The 16009-nt window shown below is 33.5% G+C and overlaps 4 protein-coding genes across 4 annotated transcripts in view; 2 read left to right on the top strand and 2 right to left on the bottom strand.

The window, feature by feature from the left end:
• LOTGIDRAFT_239117 (hypothetical protein) overlaps positions 1–1841 on the top strand; it is a gene marked incomplete at both ends in the record, with an annotated part of 2528 nt that extends 687 nt beyond the window's left edge. Inside the window, 3 exons of the mRNA XM_009052995.1 lie at positions 17–117; positions 437–532; positions 1708–1841. Of these exons, the coding sequence (XP_009051243.1) occupies positions 17–117; positions 437–532; positions 1708–1841 (331 nt within the window). The remainder of the gene's footprint in view (positions 1–16; positions 118–436; positions 533–1707) is intronic.
• Positions 1842–3792: 1951 nt separating this feature from the next.
• On the bottom strand, positions 3793–9169 carry LOTGIDRAFT_201780 (hypothetical protein). The gene is made up of 5 exons (XM_009052994.1): positions 9092–9169; positions 8078–8239; positions 6351–6543; positions 5481–5582; positions 3793–4316 (listed from the first exon to the last, which is right to left on the bottom strand). The coding sequence occupies exons 3-5, from the start codon at positions 6534–6536 to the stop codon at positions 4152–4154; spliced, it is 453 nt and encodes a 150-aa protein (XP_009051242.1). The 5' UTR covers positions 6537–6543; positions 8078–8239; positions 9092–9169; the 3' UTR covers positions 3793–4151.
• Positions 9170–10051: 882 nt separating this feature from the next.
• On the top strand, positions 10052–11179 carry LOTGIDRAFT_174403 (hypothetical protein; the record flags this gene model as incomplete). The annotated part of the gene is made up of 2 exons (XM_009052993.1): positions 10052–10069; positions 10535–11179. The coding sequence occupies 2 exons, from the start codon at positions 10052–10054 to the stop codon at positions 11177–11179; spliced, it is 663 nt and encodes a 220-aa protein (XP_009051241.1).
• Positions 11180–11298: 119 nt separating this feature from the next.
• LOTGIDRAFT_174402 (hypothetical protein) lies at positions 11299–14087 on the bottom strand (the record flags this gene model as incomplete). Its single annotated transcript, XM_009052992.1, has 3 exons — positions 11299–11660; positions 13319–13477; positions 14024–14087. 3 exons carry the CDS (start codon positions 14085–14087, stop codon positions 11299–11301), a joined length of 585 nt encoding a protein of 194 aa, XP_009051240.1.
• Positions 14088–16009: the final 1922 nt, after the last annotated feature.

Here is a 16009-nt window from a genome sequence, read left to right as displayed (position 1 = left end):
CATTTCTCCCTTTTAGTCAGCATCGACTGTGTCCACCTGGTAAAACATCATATGATTGTGGTAAAGGTTCTTGTTGTCGAGATGAAAGACAGAGAGTTATTTCCACCCAAATTGGGGGTAAGGACAATTGTTATTTAAGGGTGTAACCTGGGCTAGCTTTCACGTCATGAACAGGCCTGTTACTCTGTTGTATTCGCAAATGGAAGATGTTGTGAACATTCAACGTTGTGTCTTTTTCGAGGTGGTTGTCCACATAATTGCTTAACAAAGAATTGCCGGAGATCCAGAAGTCTGATTTAAATGAGAAATATAGCTTATATAAACCTCAAAATTATATCTTGTAGCCATTATTCTCTATAAGCTCAATCAGCTGGTAAAACAAAACAATTATTCTCGTTTACATCTTGTAACACTGTAAAATTATATTTTATTGCAGGCTTTATCCATATGTTAGGAGGTCAGAAAGGAACCTGTACTGTTGGTAAAGCTCAGAAAGGGGAACTTTGTGATTCAGCCTGCGACTGTGATACCGGTAAGTTTTTTCTAAACAATAACAGAATAACAGACTGAAAATTGGAAGGGTGCAAATGCTATCAATGTCACTGATAGATACGAAAGTTTAGAAAACCTCTTTACAATCCCTTTAAGTTTAATCTATTTCTTTTTCATTTTGTTTTACGAAGCGTCAACAAACTCGTTCAAATGCCAGTATAATTTCAGGTTTAACATGTTATCGACCAATGTCGGGTAGATGTTGCTTACCACGCACCTGCCACGACGAAGCCTACGTAAAAGAACGACAAGCCTACTGGGCAACTTGTCATCAAAATCCGAAATGCCATTTTCCACATTAAATTTTAAATCCGAGCTTTATTTTTAGGTTTAACTTGTTATCGTCCCGTGGCAGGTATACCCTTGCCACGCACCTGCCACGACGAAGCCTACGTGAAAGAACGACAGGCCTACTGGGCAACTTGTCATCAAAATCCGAAATGCCATTTTCCACATTAAATATTAAATTCGAGCTTTATTTTTAGGTTTAACATGTTATCGGCCCATGGCAGGTATACCCTTGCCACGCACCTGCCACGACGAAGCCTACGTGAAAGAACGACAAGCCTACTGGACCGCTTGTCGTCAAAATCCAAAATGTCATTTTCCACGTTAAATATTAAATTTATGGTATTATAGATTTAAAATGTTATCGACCCAGTATCCCCATGCCACGGCAAGGTTTTTGGGAACATTCAGTCTATTGGGTTCACTGTAAGCTACTGATTAGAGCTGACTTTCATTCTGTTTTTTTATTAGCTTTTAAATTAGTCACTTCAGTTGGAGTCTAAAGACATGGCTAGGCAACCAAATGTCTGCCCTTTCCAACTCAGGGATTTTGTGACGCGAACAAAGTCTTACTGAAGTGGATAATGAAAAATAAAAGCTAGGAAAAAAAACCTAAACGAAAGTTTGGTCTAATTTTAATTAGACTGAATAAAATACACAATTCTATCGAGGGCTATTTAATTTTAGGCCTACAATGTTACCAGCCTATGGCAGGCATCCAATTGCCAAGGACTTGCCATGACGAAGCCTACGTGAAACAACAACAAGCCTTTTGGGCTAACTGTAATAGAAATCCGTTGTGTGCCATCCCTGTTTGAAGAAGATCTAGAAATAAATAGTTTATATTAAAATATATTGTATTTCTAGGATTGAAGTGTTATCGTCCAATGACCGGCATGTGCTGTCTGCCATCCACTTGTCATGATGAAAACTATGTTAAAAAACAACAAGCCTATTGGGCCAACTGTTTGAAAAACCCCAACTGCGCCTTTCCCAAATAAAAACAAATGAAATAAATTGGTTTTTCAATTTAAATATTGCTTTAGCTCAAAAGAAGCGAATATTTTTTTTTCATTCGTTCAATTACATCAGCCTTATAAGATACACAGAAATGTAGGATATAAAACTCCATTTCATTTCATTAGACCAATAAGATACAGAACAGTAGGATATAAAACTCTATTTCATTTCATTAGTACAATAAGACTCAGAACAGTAGGATATAAAACTCTATTTTATTTCATTAGTCCAATAAGATACAGAACAGTAGGATATAAAACTCTGTTTCATTTCATTAGTCCAATAAGATACAGAACAGTAGGATATAAAACTCAATTTCATTTCATTAGTCAAATAAGATACAGAACAGTAGAATAGGGTTCTAAGAGGGGGTGTGGGGGGGGGGGGGAGATTCGATTGACTTCTTTAGGTGGTGAACCGTGGCCTAAAAGCCTACTAATCGACATTTAACCGAAATTTAAGGAAATGTGCAGCTGGACCCAACCCCTAAAAAAGAAAATTAACCATTCACTGATTTCCACTGGTAATACCGGTCTGCTACCTAAAGAGTTTGATAGTGGGATTGGCTCATAACCGTTCAGATATGTTACCCCCTACATGGGATCAGGTATTAAGTTGCACTGGCAGTGAAGTATCAGAACTGGATATTAAATTGACTATATCTTCTGAACGGAGAAAGCTATTGAGATGGAATTGGTATCAAAATGTAGCTGATGTTGCCAGGAATCCAAATATACCAATAACTCTACATACACCAAATGAGCTTATGAAGACAGGAAACACCATGCTGTTTGCAATGAGGGAAATTTTGCCAGGACAGTGGAAATAGCCTTCATGACCCTTCAGAAGATACTGATATATATATATATATACTGACACTTGTGTTTGATAATAATAATATTTATTTCACTGTAACATATAATCAAAGACTCATAGATACGAAACTAGAAATATTAAAATAGTACCTAAAAAAACACTCAGAGTTTCATGCTATGTGATCTTCAGACAACTGACCTTTTTTCCGCCTGCTTCTTTACTTAAATTGGACAAGTACAACATGTCATGTCTACACTTTGAGAGAGTGAGAACGTTTGTTTAAAGTAAAGTGTGGTAAGGGGAATTAATGATGGAAAGTTTTTCAGTTAAATACAGGTTAAATTGTTTGGTTTTAGATACAAAATTTAATAAATAACTGGACTTCATCAAAAATCACATTGGATAACAATTGTTATATGAAATAAAACAGCATTTTAAAGATGAGCCTAAAGCTAAATAACTAATCACTTGATCCAAATAATAAAAATGGTAATTGAAAACGAAAGACAATCACTCAAAATTCAATACAACAATTTAAAGACATTTTAAATTAAAAATTATCATTCACACTCCATTAGATCACAGTCTTGTTCATTAAACAATTACACAGGGATGTTGTTAACAAATTTTTACAGCCACACTACTTCAACTCTAATTTTTGGTTGAAAAAGAACAAAATTATATCTAGACAATAACAATAAACAGTCAGACATACAGTCAAATCAACGGTCTAGAGCTCTAGTCATACATGACTGGTAAATACAGTCAAATCAACAGTCTAGAGCTCTAGTCATACATGGCTGGTAAATACAGTCAAATCAACAGTCTAGAGCTCTAGTCAGACATGACTGGTAAATACAGTCAAATCAACAGTCTAGAGCTCTAGTCATACATGGCTGGTAAATACAGTCAAATCAACAGTCTAGAGCTCTAGTCATACATGACTGGTAAATACAGCCAAATCAACAGTTTAGAGCTCTAGTCATACATGACTGGTAAATACAGTCAAATCAACAGTCTAGAGCTCTAGTCAGACATGACTGGTAAATACAGTCAAATCAACAGTCTAGAGCTCTAGTCAGACATGACTGGTAAATACAGCCAAATCAACAGTCTATAGCTCTAGTCAGACATGACTGGTAAATACAGTCAAATCAACAGTCTAGAACTCTAGTCAGACATGACTGGTAAATACAGCCAAATCAACAGTCTATAGCTCTAGTCAGACATGACTGGTAAATACAGCCAAATCAACAGTCTATAGCTCTAGTCATACATGGCTGGTAAATACAGTCAAATCAACAGTCTAGAGCACTAGTCAGACATGACTGGTAAATACAGTCAAATTAACAGTCTAGAGCTCTCGTTAGACATGACTGGTAAATACAGTCAAATCAACATCCACATTAAAATCATACAATTTTACGCCTGACAATAAAAACAAAGAAATTGAAATTAAAATGTTTCACTCTTCATCAAGAATTGTAGGCTAGAACTTTTACTTTCTGTCTGGCGATTGACTCTGGTCCGTGTAAACCTTGGGCTCGTTTCAAAAAGGAATTCACCATAGTTTTAACAACTTCATCAAAAAACAAATGAGCCAGTCGCGAATGGAGCACTGAACGAAATTCAAAACTGACCTGAAAAATATTGCAACGAATAAAACAATGTTTTATTTCTTACTTCAATGCACGGAATTGGGATACTGAAGACGGGCAATGCCTCGCAGTGTTCAATGAGGGAAAGTTTACCAGGACAGCGGTATTAGCCTGCTCATTATCGATTTCCAACTGTCGGGGGATCTTTAATGTTACAGTACAAACTACACAAGATCATAAGAAACTATGTATGGTTCTTTCAAGGAAATAACACCTGATCCGGTCAGCATTAATAACTATTAATATCAGATTAGTTACTTGATATATACTCTCCGCCGGTCAGCCTAATTTGGACATAAGCAGTGAGTGTATGTGGTCAGTAGAGAGATATAGTATATAGAGTGTTGAGAAGTGTTGGGTTGGGAGAGATTCAAGTTAGCCTCGAGTTAATTCATCAAATTTTTAAGAGGCTATAATATTTCAACAATGCCTTCAAATCACAATTAAAGGTTTAGAAATGTAATTTGAAGGCATTTTTCAAATATTATAGTCCTTTTAAAAATTCGACTTATTAAGTTGAGTTAGAGATTCACAATGGTGTTATTTCCATGTAAGAACCATACGTAGTTTCATGTTCACAAGACCTCCTATTGTTATAATATAAATCCTTTAGATGCATTTAAAAACATTGTACCACCACCACTGATAAGATCAAATTAAAGATGGGTTCCCTTATTTTCATTAATGAAAATGAAAATGATAATACTTATATGAATAGAAAGTAGAGGTGTTCTAAGGACTTGGAAAAATACCAGTTTGTCTCACATGTCCATAATTAATTCATAATTAGCTAAATTATAAGAGAATTACCCTAAAAATTCCTTTGAGTGACCGATCAAGAAAGGTCAAAAAGTCTTTTTTGTTTATCCAGACTGTACATACATGTACATTTATGATTGGTTAAAACTCTTAATTATATGCAATAAGAACATAATGATATGATTAAGAATACCGGCACATGATAATTCATTAGAAACACCAATTAATCAAATAGTTTGCTTAATTTGACACAAATATATAAAGAAACTCATATTTAAGCCCTTGCTAGACTTGAACCCAATATATCCTGGTTGATGTGCTGTCAAATTCTCTGTGTCACTAACTCTGTTCACTATCAATAAATACAAATTACTAATATAAACTTACTGAGAAATCTAAGGTACAAGTTTTAGGATTATCGTGCATGCCTGGACTAAACTTCCATTCTGTGAATAAATGGTTAAATATTTTACCTTCTGTACACTCAGACTGAAAAATAAAAATTAACTGCTGTAACAGCATAGGGCTGGGTATCCATTACCAAATTGAGATTGATGCTGTACTTGTTACCTGTAGGATGATGATATATGATGTCATATGACATATTAATGTTTGGCAACCAATCAGAATTATATAATGGACACATTATATTTTAATTGAGAAACAGGTACAGTCAAGACAATGTAACTCTGACATATAATCAATTATCAATTATGTTGATTACTTAACCCAGCCCTAACGACATTAACAGTGGACTTAATTCAACCAGTCCCAATGGTATTTTAGACACTCAATCAAATTTTTGAGACACAAGAAAAATATTTAATGATGTCAAGGTGTATTATGAAGGTTAGCAATAGTTTGACATTGTGAAGATGAAGTTTGTAATAGCTTGACATTGTGAAGATATAGTTTGTAATAGCTTGACATTGTAAAGATGTAGTTTGTAATAGCTTGACATTGTGAAGATGTAGTTTGTAACAGCTTGACATTGTGAAGATGTAGTTAGTAATAGCTTGACATTGTGAAGATGTAGTTTGTAACAGCTTGACATTGTGAAGATGTAGTTAGTAATAGCTTGACATTGTGAAGATGTAGTTTGTAATGGCTTGACATTGTGAAGATGTAGTTAGTAATAGCTTCACATTGTGAAGATGTAGTTTGTAATAGCTTGACATTGTAAAGATGTAGTTTGTAATAGCTTGACATTGTAAAGATGTAGTTTGTAATAGCTTGATATTATGAAGATGATCTTACCCTAACTAGATTGGGTTTAGCTAATGTGATAGCTGAGGTATATCGTTCTACAAGTGGAGGAAAACCTATTTCTAATTTAGCTTTACAATGACCAGGTCGTCTGTGAGTAACAGTGGATCTGGTGCACCATGGGACAAACTCAGGATATTTCTCTACATCAGCCACTATTTCATACATCTGATCCATTGAATATCTGAAATACATATTAAACAAACATCAGATAGAGAGAGGGATGCTGATTTGACCCTATTTACCAGTCATGCCTGACTAGCTAGACTATTTATTTGGCTGTAGTTACCAGTCATTCCTGACAGACACTGTCAGACTAAAGCTCTAGACTGTTGATTTAACTGTATTTACCAGTCATGTCTGACTAGAGCTCTAGACTGTTGATTTGACTGTATTTACCAGTCATGCCTGACTAGAGCTCTAGACTGTTGATTTGACTGTATTTACCAGTCATGTCTGACTAGAGCTCTAGACTGTTAATTTAACTGTATTTACCAGTCATGTCTGACTAGAGCTCTAGGCTGTTGATTTAACTGTATTTACCAGTCATGTCTGACTAGAGCTCTACACTGTTGATTTCACTATATTTACAAGTCTGACTAAAGTTTTGGAATGTTGATTTGGTTGCATTTACCAGTCTGACTAGAGCTCTAGACTGTTGATTTCACTGTATTTACCAGTCATGTCTGACTAAAGCTCTAGACTGTATTTACCAGTCATGTCAGACTAAAGCTCTAGACTGTTGATTTGATTGTATATACCAGTCATGTCTGACTAAAGCTCTAGACTGTATTTACCAGTCATGTCTGACTAAAGCTCTAGACTGTATTTACCAGTCATGTCAGACTAAAGCTCTAGACTGTTGATTTGGCTGTATTTACCAGTCATGTCTGACTAAAGCTCTAGACTGTTGATTTGACTGTATTTACCAGTCATGTCTGACTAGAGCTCGACTGATGATTTGACTGTATCTACTAGTCATGTCTGACTAGAGCTCTAGACTGTTGATTTGACTGTATTTACCAGTCATGTCTGACTAGAGCTCTAAACTGTCTGACTAGAGCTCTAAACTGTTGATTTGACTGTATTTACCAGTCATGTCTGAATAGAGCTCTAGACTGTTGATTTGACTGTATTTACCAGTCATGTCTGACTAGAGCTCTAGACTGTTTATCTAACTGTATTTACCAGTCATGTCTGACTAAAGCTCTGGGCTGTTGATTTAACTGTATTTACCAGTCATGTCTGACTAGAGCTCTAGGCTGTTGATTTAACTGTATTTACCAGTCATGTCTGACTAGAGCTCTACACTGTCGATTTCACTATATTTACAAGTCTGACTAAAGTTTTGGAATGTTGATTTGGTTGCATTTACCAGTCTGACTAGAGCTCTAGACTATTGATTTCACTGTATTTACCAGTCATGTCTGACTAGAGCTCTAGACTGTTGATCTTACTGTATTTACCAGTCATGTCTGGCTAGAGCTCTAGACTGTTGATTTGACTGTATTAACCAGTCATGTCTGACTAGAGCTCTAGACTGTTGATTTCACTATCTTTACAAGTCTGACTAAAGTTTTGGAATGTTGATTTGGTTGCATTTACCAGTCTGACTAGAGCTCTAGACTGTTGATTTCACTGTATTTACCAGTCATGTCTGACTAGAGCAGAAAAGGATTGAAGGCAGGAGAGATAATAAGGTAATAATTCATACACACCCTAATATTCGACGTTCTGAATATTCTTTACGTTTACTGGTTGAGGGTACTTGAGGTAGAATTTTTGGTAGACGTAGAAAACTTCTATTCTGTACATTGTGAACATGTTGGTGATAGTTGGTATCTATCAAAGACGGTATATCACTGTATATACACGACAATCTGCAATAAATTATCATGTTAATTCAGGACTAAAAAATACTGATGGTGCAGACTGAATGACAGGGGGGTGGCGGGATTGAATTTAATTTTTAGGTCTGTATGTTAAAGCTAATTATTTGAAGGGCTTTACGCTGTTTGGATATATTTTGTTAGTAATCTGACAAAACAGTTTACCCAAACTAAAGTGGTTGCCATACTTGAAATTTAAAAACGGAACAAGAGTTTTTTCTTCTCTCGTGACTACACTGTTTTCTGAATTGAAATTTGGCAAACAATTTCAATACTACTGAGTCTTACATTATTTTTGGGTTGATGAAAATGTCAACCACTGGAAAATATATTATTTATAAACATGATTTTACAGAGGGGAATTTTCTGATCAAAAAGTAGGTCATTTTTACATGAATTTTCTGGGAGGGAAGTGTGTCTATTTTAAATGTAAAATCACTGAACCTTAAATTTCTATGGTCTTAAAGACATTCTGAGACCAATGGCATACACTGTATGATACAGTTGAAATTTTATTTGAATAATTATGAAATGAGAGGAAAAATTCGATTCAAATAAAGCTCAATGTATGGTAGTGAGAGTGTAATTTAAAATCTACAGCTAGTATTTGGAGAGAAGTGCGTATTTGATAAGTTTCATTCATCCATTTCTATATAGAAGTAGGTTACTGACTGGTCATCGAACTTTTCTTTCTCCGTTTTCACCTTTACATAATTCATAAATCGAAAGTAGAAAACTAGGTCAAAACTGTCAAACTAAAATAGAGATAAATGCCGAACATACTACTCCAATCAGTCTCCATGATTTTACTCCTACACGTAGTAATATCTAATATGTCTTTACCTTGTAAATCTTGTCGTTCGATTCTCTTTGATACAGCGAAATATACAGAAACCTTGGCGACCTACATTTCGAAGGTTGGCCATCTTTATTCACACACCAATGAGAGTTACCCCCCCTGTAATGGTTGGGATATCCTTAATACCTAAATGTACTCAAATACATAAAATGTCACCTGAATAATATCGCAATTAATATGATTATGAAACGAAAGACACAGAGAGATTTAATGCAATATTTTAATTTTTATTTTGTGTATTCTAACTGTATAAATTTGTATTTTGTGTATGACACGTAAATAAGCCACTAATATGAATGAAGGCATGGCCTTGAATAAGAGCGCAGGTTATTTGATAAAAATAAAATAATAATTAAGTAAAATAAATTCAATTTGATCTGTATGTAATGCAAACTACTTTGTCTTCTGATTATATGTGTGAAGGTAATCTTCTATGAATATAAGGTCTGTAGACAGTCTTTTATAAGGTATCTAGAGAAATTTCTATAAGGTGTTAAAGTAATTCATCTATAACGTCATTTTAACGTGACGTATGATGTCAACAAAGCCGCCATCATTGCTTGGGAGAAAGTCTTGGGAAATTAGGTCAAAGCTGTCATTTTATTCCTTATGACGCATAGAATATCCAGGAAAAATAAAACTTAAGGGTTGTTAAGTTGGTACAAAACATCCCTTTCTGTGCTTGAAACAATTGTCTTAATTTATTGAAAGAATTCCAGATTATTCACCCCGAAACTACCCCGATTGACTGCGATCTAGTTGTCAACAAACATGGCGGCCCCCATGATCCGCCATCTTTTTTCTCACTTTTTTTTGACTACCCGTGGGGCATAAATTTTCTGAAACGAATTGATGTATATGTATGTGTTACCATTATAGAGAGCTTCGCTCTCATATAATTAAGACTAATGCAGTTATTATAATCATATTGGCACTTAACCGAAATGGCCCCAAAAATAACAGTCAGTCAAATGTTAGGGAGGCACAAATATGACGCCAAAAGTTAAGGGGGGACGGGGGGATGAAATTGTCGTTTCAACAACAAACCATCATGCAATAAAAATAACATTTAAATTATGCTTACAGTTTTAATAAAGTTATATCATGATAAACATGTTATAATAGAGTTATATCACGATAAACATGTTATTTTAGAGTTATATCATGATAAACATGTTATAATAGAGTTATATCATGATAAACATGTTATAATAGAGTTATATTATGATAGACATGTTATAATAGAGTTATATCATGATAAACATGTTATAATAGAGTTATATCATGATAAACATGTTATATTAGAGTTATATCATGATTTACATGTTATAATAGAGTTATATCATGATTAACATGTTATAATAGAGTTATATCATGACAAACATGTTATAATAGAGTTATATCATGATTAACATGTTATAATAGAGTTATATCATGATAAACATGTTATAATAGAGTTATATAATGATAAACATGTTATAATAGAGTTATATTATGATAGACATGTTATAATAGAGTTAAATCATGATAAACATGTTATAATAGAGTTATATCATGATAAACATGTTATAATAGAGTTATATCATGATGAACATGTTATAATAGAGTTATATCATGATAAACATGTTATAATAGAGTTATATCATGATAAACATGTTACAATACAGTTATATCATGATAAACATGTTACAATACAGTTATATCATGATAAACATGTTATAATAGAGTTATATCATGATAAACATGTTATAATAGAGTTATATCATGATAAACATGTTATGATAGAGTTATATCATGATAAGCATGTTATAATAGAGTTATATCATGATAAACATGTTATAATAGAGTTATATAATGATAAACATGTTATAATAGAGTTATATCATGATAAACATGTTATAATAGAGTTATATCATGATAAACATGTTACAATAGAGTTATATCATGATAAACATGTTATAATAGAGTTATATCATGATAAACATGTTATAATAGAGTTATATCATGATAAACATGTTATAATAGAGTTATATCATGATAAACATGTTATAATAGAGTTATATCATGATTAACATGTTATAATAGAGTTATATCATGATAAACATGTTATAATAGAGTTATATCATGATAAACATGTTATAATAGAGTTATATCATGATGAACATGATATAATAGAGTAAACATGTTATAATTATTGACAGAATTTTTCTGCCATGATATATCCATCGTAATTTGAAATATCCATATCAGTTAGGTCGTCCCGAGTTACGTTGTACAAATAACATACTTTACTGGGACTAATATAATTCAACAGTAGACATTCATTCATCTCTGAACATTTCGTGATACAATAGCTTTGATCTACATTATAAAAAGTGGCGACGATTGGTTTTTTATATAGAAAACACTCTCCATCACTATCTAGTATAGAACTGGTACATTGGGTATTGTTATTGCAGCGTTCGTTGCATTCTTGTTTAGTTCTTTTTTTAACTTCTATGATTATATTTTTTACATATGTTTTCTCTGTATACACGTATACATAATCACATTCTGAAATACGAATAAAGAAATTTCTTTAAGGCAAGGTGTTATTCAACATGGTTACAACTAATCAGGGGTGGTAAAGGCAAGGTATAGTTCAATATATTTACAGTTAATCAGGGTTGGTAGCTATTGGACATATTGTCCTTTGGTTGTTATCATGGTAAAAACCTTCGTGCCCTGAATTTAGTTAATGTAATACATGTACAAATGAGATTAATTCTAGTCTTAGAATAATCAAAACAGGTATTTTATGATATGAAGCTTAATTTTTATCAAAGTCAACAAAATTAATCGATATTTTGCTTTTCTCCAAATTTAAGTATTCTGACTACAGAAAAGGCTCCAATTATTCGATATGTATTTGCAGTTTTGATATAGACCTACTAGTTGGCTGTCGGCACCATCTTAATATAGTCAATCTTATACACTGTAATAATTCTTACAAGAAGTGGGTCCCAATCTTTTTCAGATTTCACTCCTCTGGAGAAATTGCAGCATGTGAATATTCCAAATAAATTCTTCTCCTACACCAGTTGGCCACACCCCTGACACCCTAGTCCCACACCCCTGTGGGTGAAAACACTCCATTTTGGGAACCAGGTATCTAAACCGTGTCACTTTAGGAACAAAAGTCAAACTTATAATATACAAGGCAGACGTCACAAACACTGAGGCTAATGAACGTAAAACTTATGGGACTGACTGAAATCACGTTTAAACAAAGTTATTACAACCATATGGAGTCGTTTAAAGATCAAAAATATGAAAATAGTACCGAACTCTCAATAATTACCACGATCACAACGACCCGGCTAGATCTCAGATTTATCAACTACCAAACCACCAGCAAAGAATCTTCCCATTTGAACCATACTACTAACAAAGGCTTAGTCTGTGATATCAGTTAGCTGGAAGCGGGCGTTAACTGGACATCTACCAACAACTAGCTAGTCTGTGATATCAGCATCCACCGGAAGCGAACGTTAACTTGTCACCTACTAACAACAACCTAGTCTGTGATATCAGGTAGCTGGATGTGGACACTAACTTGTCATCTACCTAGTCTGTGGTATCAGTTAGCTGGAAGTTGACGCTAACTTGTCATCTACCAACAACTACCTAGTCTGTGGTATCAGTTAGCTGGAAGTTGACGCTAACTTGTCATCTACCAACAACTACCTAGTCTGTGGTATCAGTTAGCTGGAAGTTGACGCTAACTTGTCATCTACCAACAACTACCTAGTCTGTGGTATCAGTTAGCTGGAAGTTGACGCTAACTTGTCATCTACCAACAACTACCTAGTCTGTGGTATCAGTTAGCTGGAAGTTGACGCTAACTTGTCATCTACCAACATCTACCTACTCTGTGGTATCAGTTAGCTGGAAGTTCACGCTAACTTGTCATCTACCAACAACTACCTAGTCTGTGGTATCAGTTAGCTGGAAGTTCACGCTAACTCGTCATCTACCAACAACTACCTATTCTTTGACATCAGTTAGCTGGAAGCGAACGTTAACTTGTCATCTACCAACAAACCTAGTTTTCAGGGACAAAGAATGAATTGTAATATTTAGACACAGCAGGTTATTTAATTGTATTTATACCATAATTAAAACACGATACCTTATGCCACAAATTTTAGAAGAAATTTTAACTATCATACCTAGAGGTTCACACACTGGTTCTTGATATTGCCACTCTCCATCTTCACATTTTGCCATTTGTTTCATTTTGAAAAATCTTCTACACGTAATTGAAGTATCATCACATTGGTCGTCTTTGTTCAAATATGCATTTTTAACTGCAGGATAAGTTGAGCAATCTGAAATAATCATTTTGATATTTATCATTCTAAATATTGTCGATAATTGGTCTTGTATAGCACTTGATTGCTCATTTATAACTTTTAATTGATCGCATATAACACTCTTAAGAACTTTTTACAGCATTTGATTTTGTGAAACAACATGGTTTAAAGAAATAAAGGAACAAGAATTAAAAAACAATATGAAGAAATTTCTTGCAGACGCAGTAGAGTGATATAACAAGATCTAAACTAAAACGCCTTTATAATGATATTTTTAAATGAACCAATGACCCGAGACGGTACTGTTGTGTAGACGTTCATTAATGACATGAAGGAAGTTTGATTTTCACAGTTCATTAAACAATTCAAAAACTTTATTGAATTAAAACAGAGAGTCACATAGCTAATATTTTTTATTCAAATGAACCACAAAGGCCTTAGAACAACTGTCAGTTCTTATTCAATAAAGAAAAGAAAATATCAAATCATAGATTATACAATCATAACGTAATAAGTTGTGTAGACGTTCATTAATGACATGTAATAAGTATCAATATTTACCGGCATCAATAAGAATCAGTGTTGTTACAGCTAATAACAATACGGAACATAAAAGATTATTCATAGCTATTAATAGTTGACTTGACAAGACTTGTGGAAACGTTTGGAGACACTATTAAATTGTTGAATGCAAGATTTGATTCAGATATTTATACTTAATTTTAAGCATCCTAATGAACAGATGTTATCTTAAAAACTGACAATCCATAGCAGTGTGTGTCTTTTTTACATTCAAGAGCCCGGTCTACACGAAGTAAATTTTCGTTGCATTCTGTCAAAGTGCAATGACTGCCCCTGATGGTGGGTAAACTTGTTTTTGTCTTTTTTATTTGGACTTAGTCTGGCTGTGTTAATATCATTTTTGTCAGCAACAAAAAAAAAAAATATTAAAGAATTTCACCAACATGACCCAGGCTTTGCGAGTCGTGTGGACAAGACTTTATACAAAGGAATTTTCTCCGCCATTTTCAATACGTTAATTGCCAGATAATTAGATTGAAGTTTATGTAAAACTTAAAAGGAATATTAACCTTTATGAATTTTAGATAGTTCGATGGTTCGATGGTTCATTTACGTTCAAATACGTAGCTGGTGTAGATAAAAATTCCACAAAGCAATTTCCAATGTTTAACATATAAATGGAAATAGACTGTCAATGTTTGGAAACGTTTCCGACTGTAATGATATCTGTAATAGACTATTTCAAACGGTGAGATTTGGGTTATCAACTCTGACCTAAAAAGGTGTGAAATTAACAATATTTGACTGTATGACCTGTTACACAATCTTCTTAACTTTAATTTATTTGATATGTTTGTTTAAAGTTGTGAAATAGTGCATTATGTTTCTGGTCGAATTAAAACTCAATTAAGAGTAAAATGTAAAAATCATCTCAAATCAATAATGAATATTTCCAAATGATTTAGGTTGACAACTAAAATAAAGTACATAACGATAACATCTAATTAAATGATGAAAAAGTCCGAGTTCATGTTACATAATCATTCGAAGATACGGAAAATATCCAAATTACCCATTTTCAGAGTAGTATAAATCAAAAGGTTATGTACCAAAATCAAAAATCAGGATCACCAATGATAATCTAGTTAAAGGAGATGCTGAAGTAGAAAGATAGAGGTTGTGGAAGCCCATGGTGAAAGGTTATCACAGGTTGAAACGTGACCTGTTAGAAAAAACTTTGACAGGAAATTGTGTAAAGACAAAGTGCTTTTTGAGGACCTAGGTAATTTTCTTACATTTTAAAACAGTTTGAGAACAATCGGATTGGAATTGTAGCCTGCATGAAATTTAAGAATTTTTGCATTTTTCAGATGACAGCTAAACGGTTAGGAATTTTCATACACGGCTAAGGTGCAAAAAGAAGATATTGAAGGTGTAAATTTTGCGGAATTACAAATTGGCAAGTTTTTGCAAAACATAGATTTTCGGACTTTTTCGGTCATTTCCGACCATTTTCCGACATTTTTTAGAAAAATTTATTGTATATTTAGAATCGATAATTTGGCCTTTACTTATCTACCAAGTTTCGTAAAAAGTTGTAAAATTATGACCAAAATTCAGTTCAAAAAGTCATCGACCAATTTTCGAATTTTGAAGATCTGAAACTGCAGGATTTTCGGAAGTAATTGTAAGAAAATACGAAAATTGAACAAAAAATAATCGTTTTATAACAGATTTCCAAATTTTAGAAGTTTTCCGCTACAACACTTCCGGTTGGGGTTTGATGTCTGGAAATATATTAAAGTGTAATTCCGCGGTCTGGAATTCCAAAAATGTTTTACGTATTAATTTTCTTTGCTAGGAACTCTAACAACAATATGAAAAAAAACATAAAAACTACAAAAATAACAATAACAATACAACTTCGACCTCAACTTGAAAACTGATAAAAAAAATAAAATAGGATTAAGATATTAAAGGGATTTTAAAGAGGTTATTTACAAGTATAGGGGGCACCTTTGACTT

The sequence above is a fragment of the Lottia gigantea genome (genome assembly GCF_000327385.1).
Source record: "Lottia gigantea unplaced genomic scaffold LOTGIsca_194, whole genome shotgun sequence".
Lineage (NCBI taxonomy): Eukaryota > Metazoa > Mollusca > Gastropoda > Lottiidae > Lottia > Lottia gigantea.
Note: the sequence above shows the minus strand (reverse complement) of the source record. Positions and strands in the feature narration are given on the sequence as shown.

Excerpts from the sequence above, each read along its gene's own strand:
- LOTGIDRAFT_201780 (XM_009052994.1), bottom strand. The coding sequence starts at position 6,536 with ATGGATCAGATGTATGAAATAGTGGCTGATGTAGAGAAATATCCTGAG. Across the intron at positions 5,583-6,350 it reads CTAAACCCAATCTAGTTAGG|TCTGAGTGTACAGAAGGTAA; the intron begins GTAAGATCATCT and ends TTTATTTTTCAG. Across the intron at positions 4,317-5,480 it reads CTTGTACCTTAGATTTCTCA|GTCAGTTTTGAATTTCGTTC; the intron begins GTAAGTTTATAT and ends AATATTTTTCAG.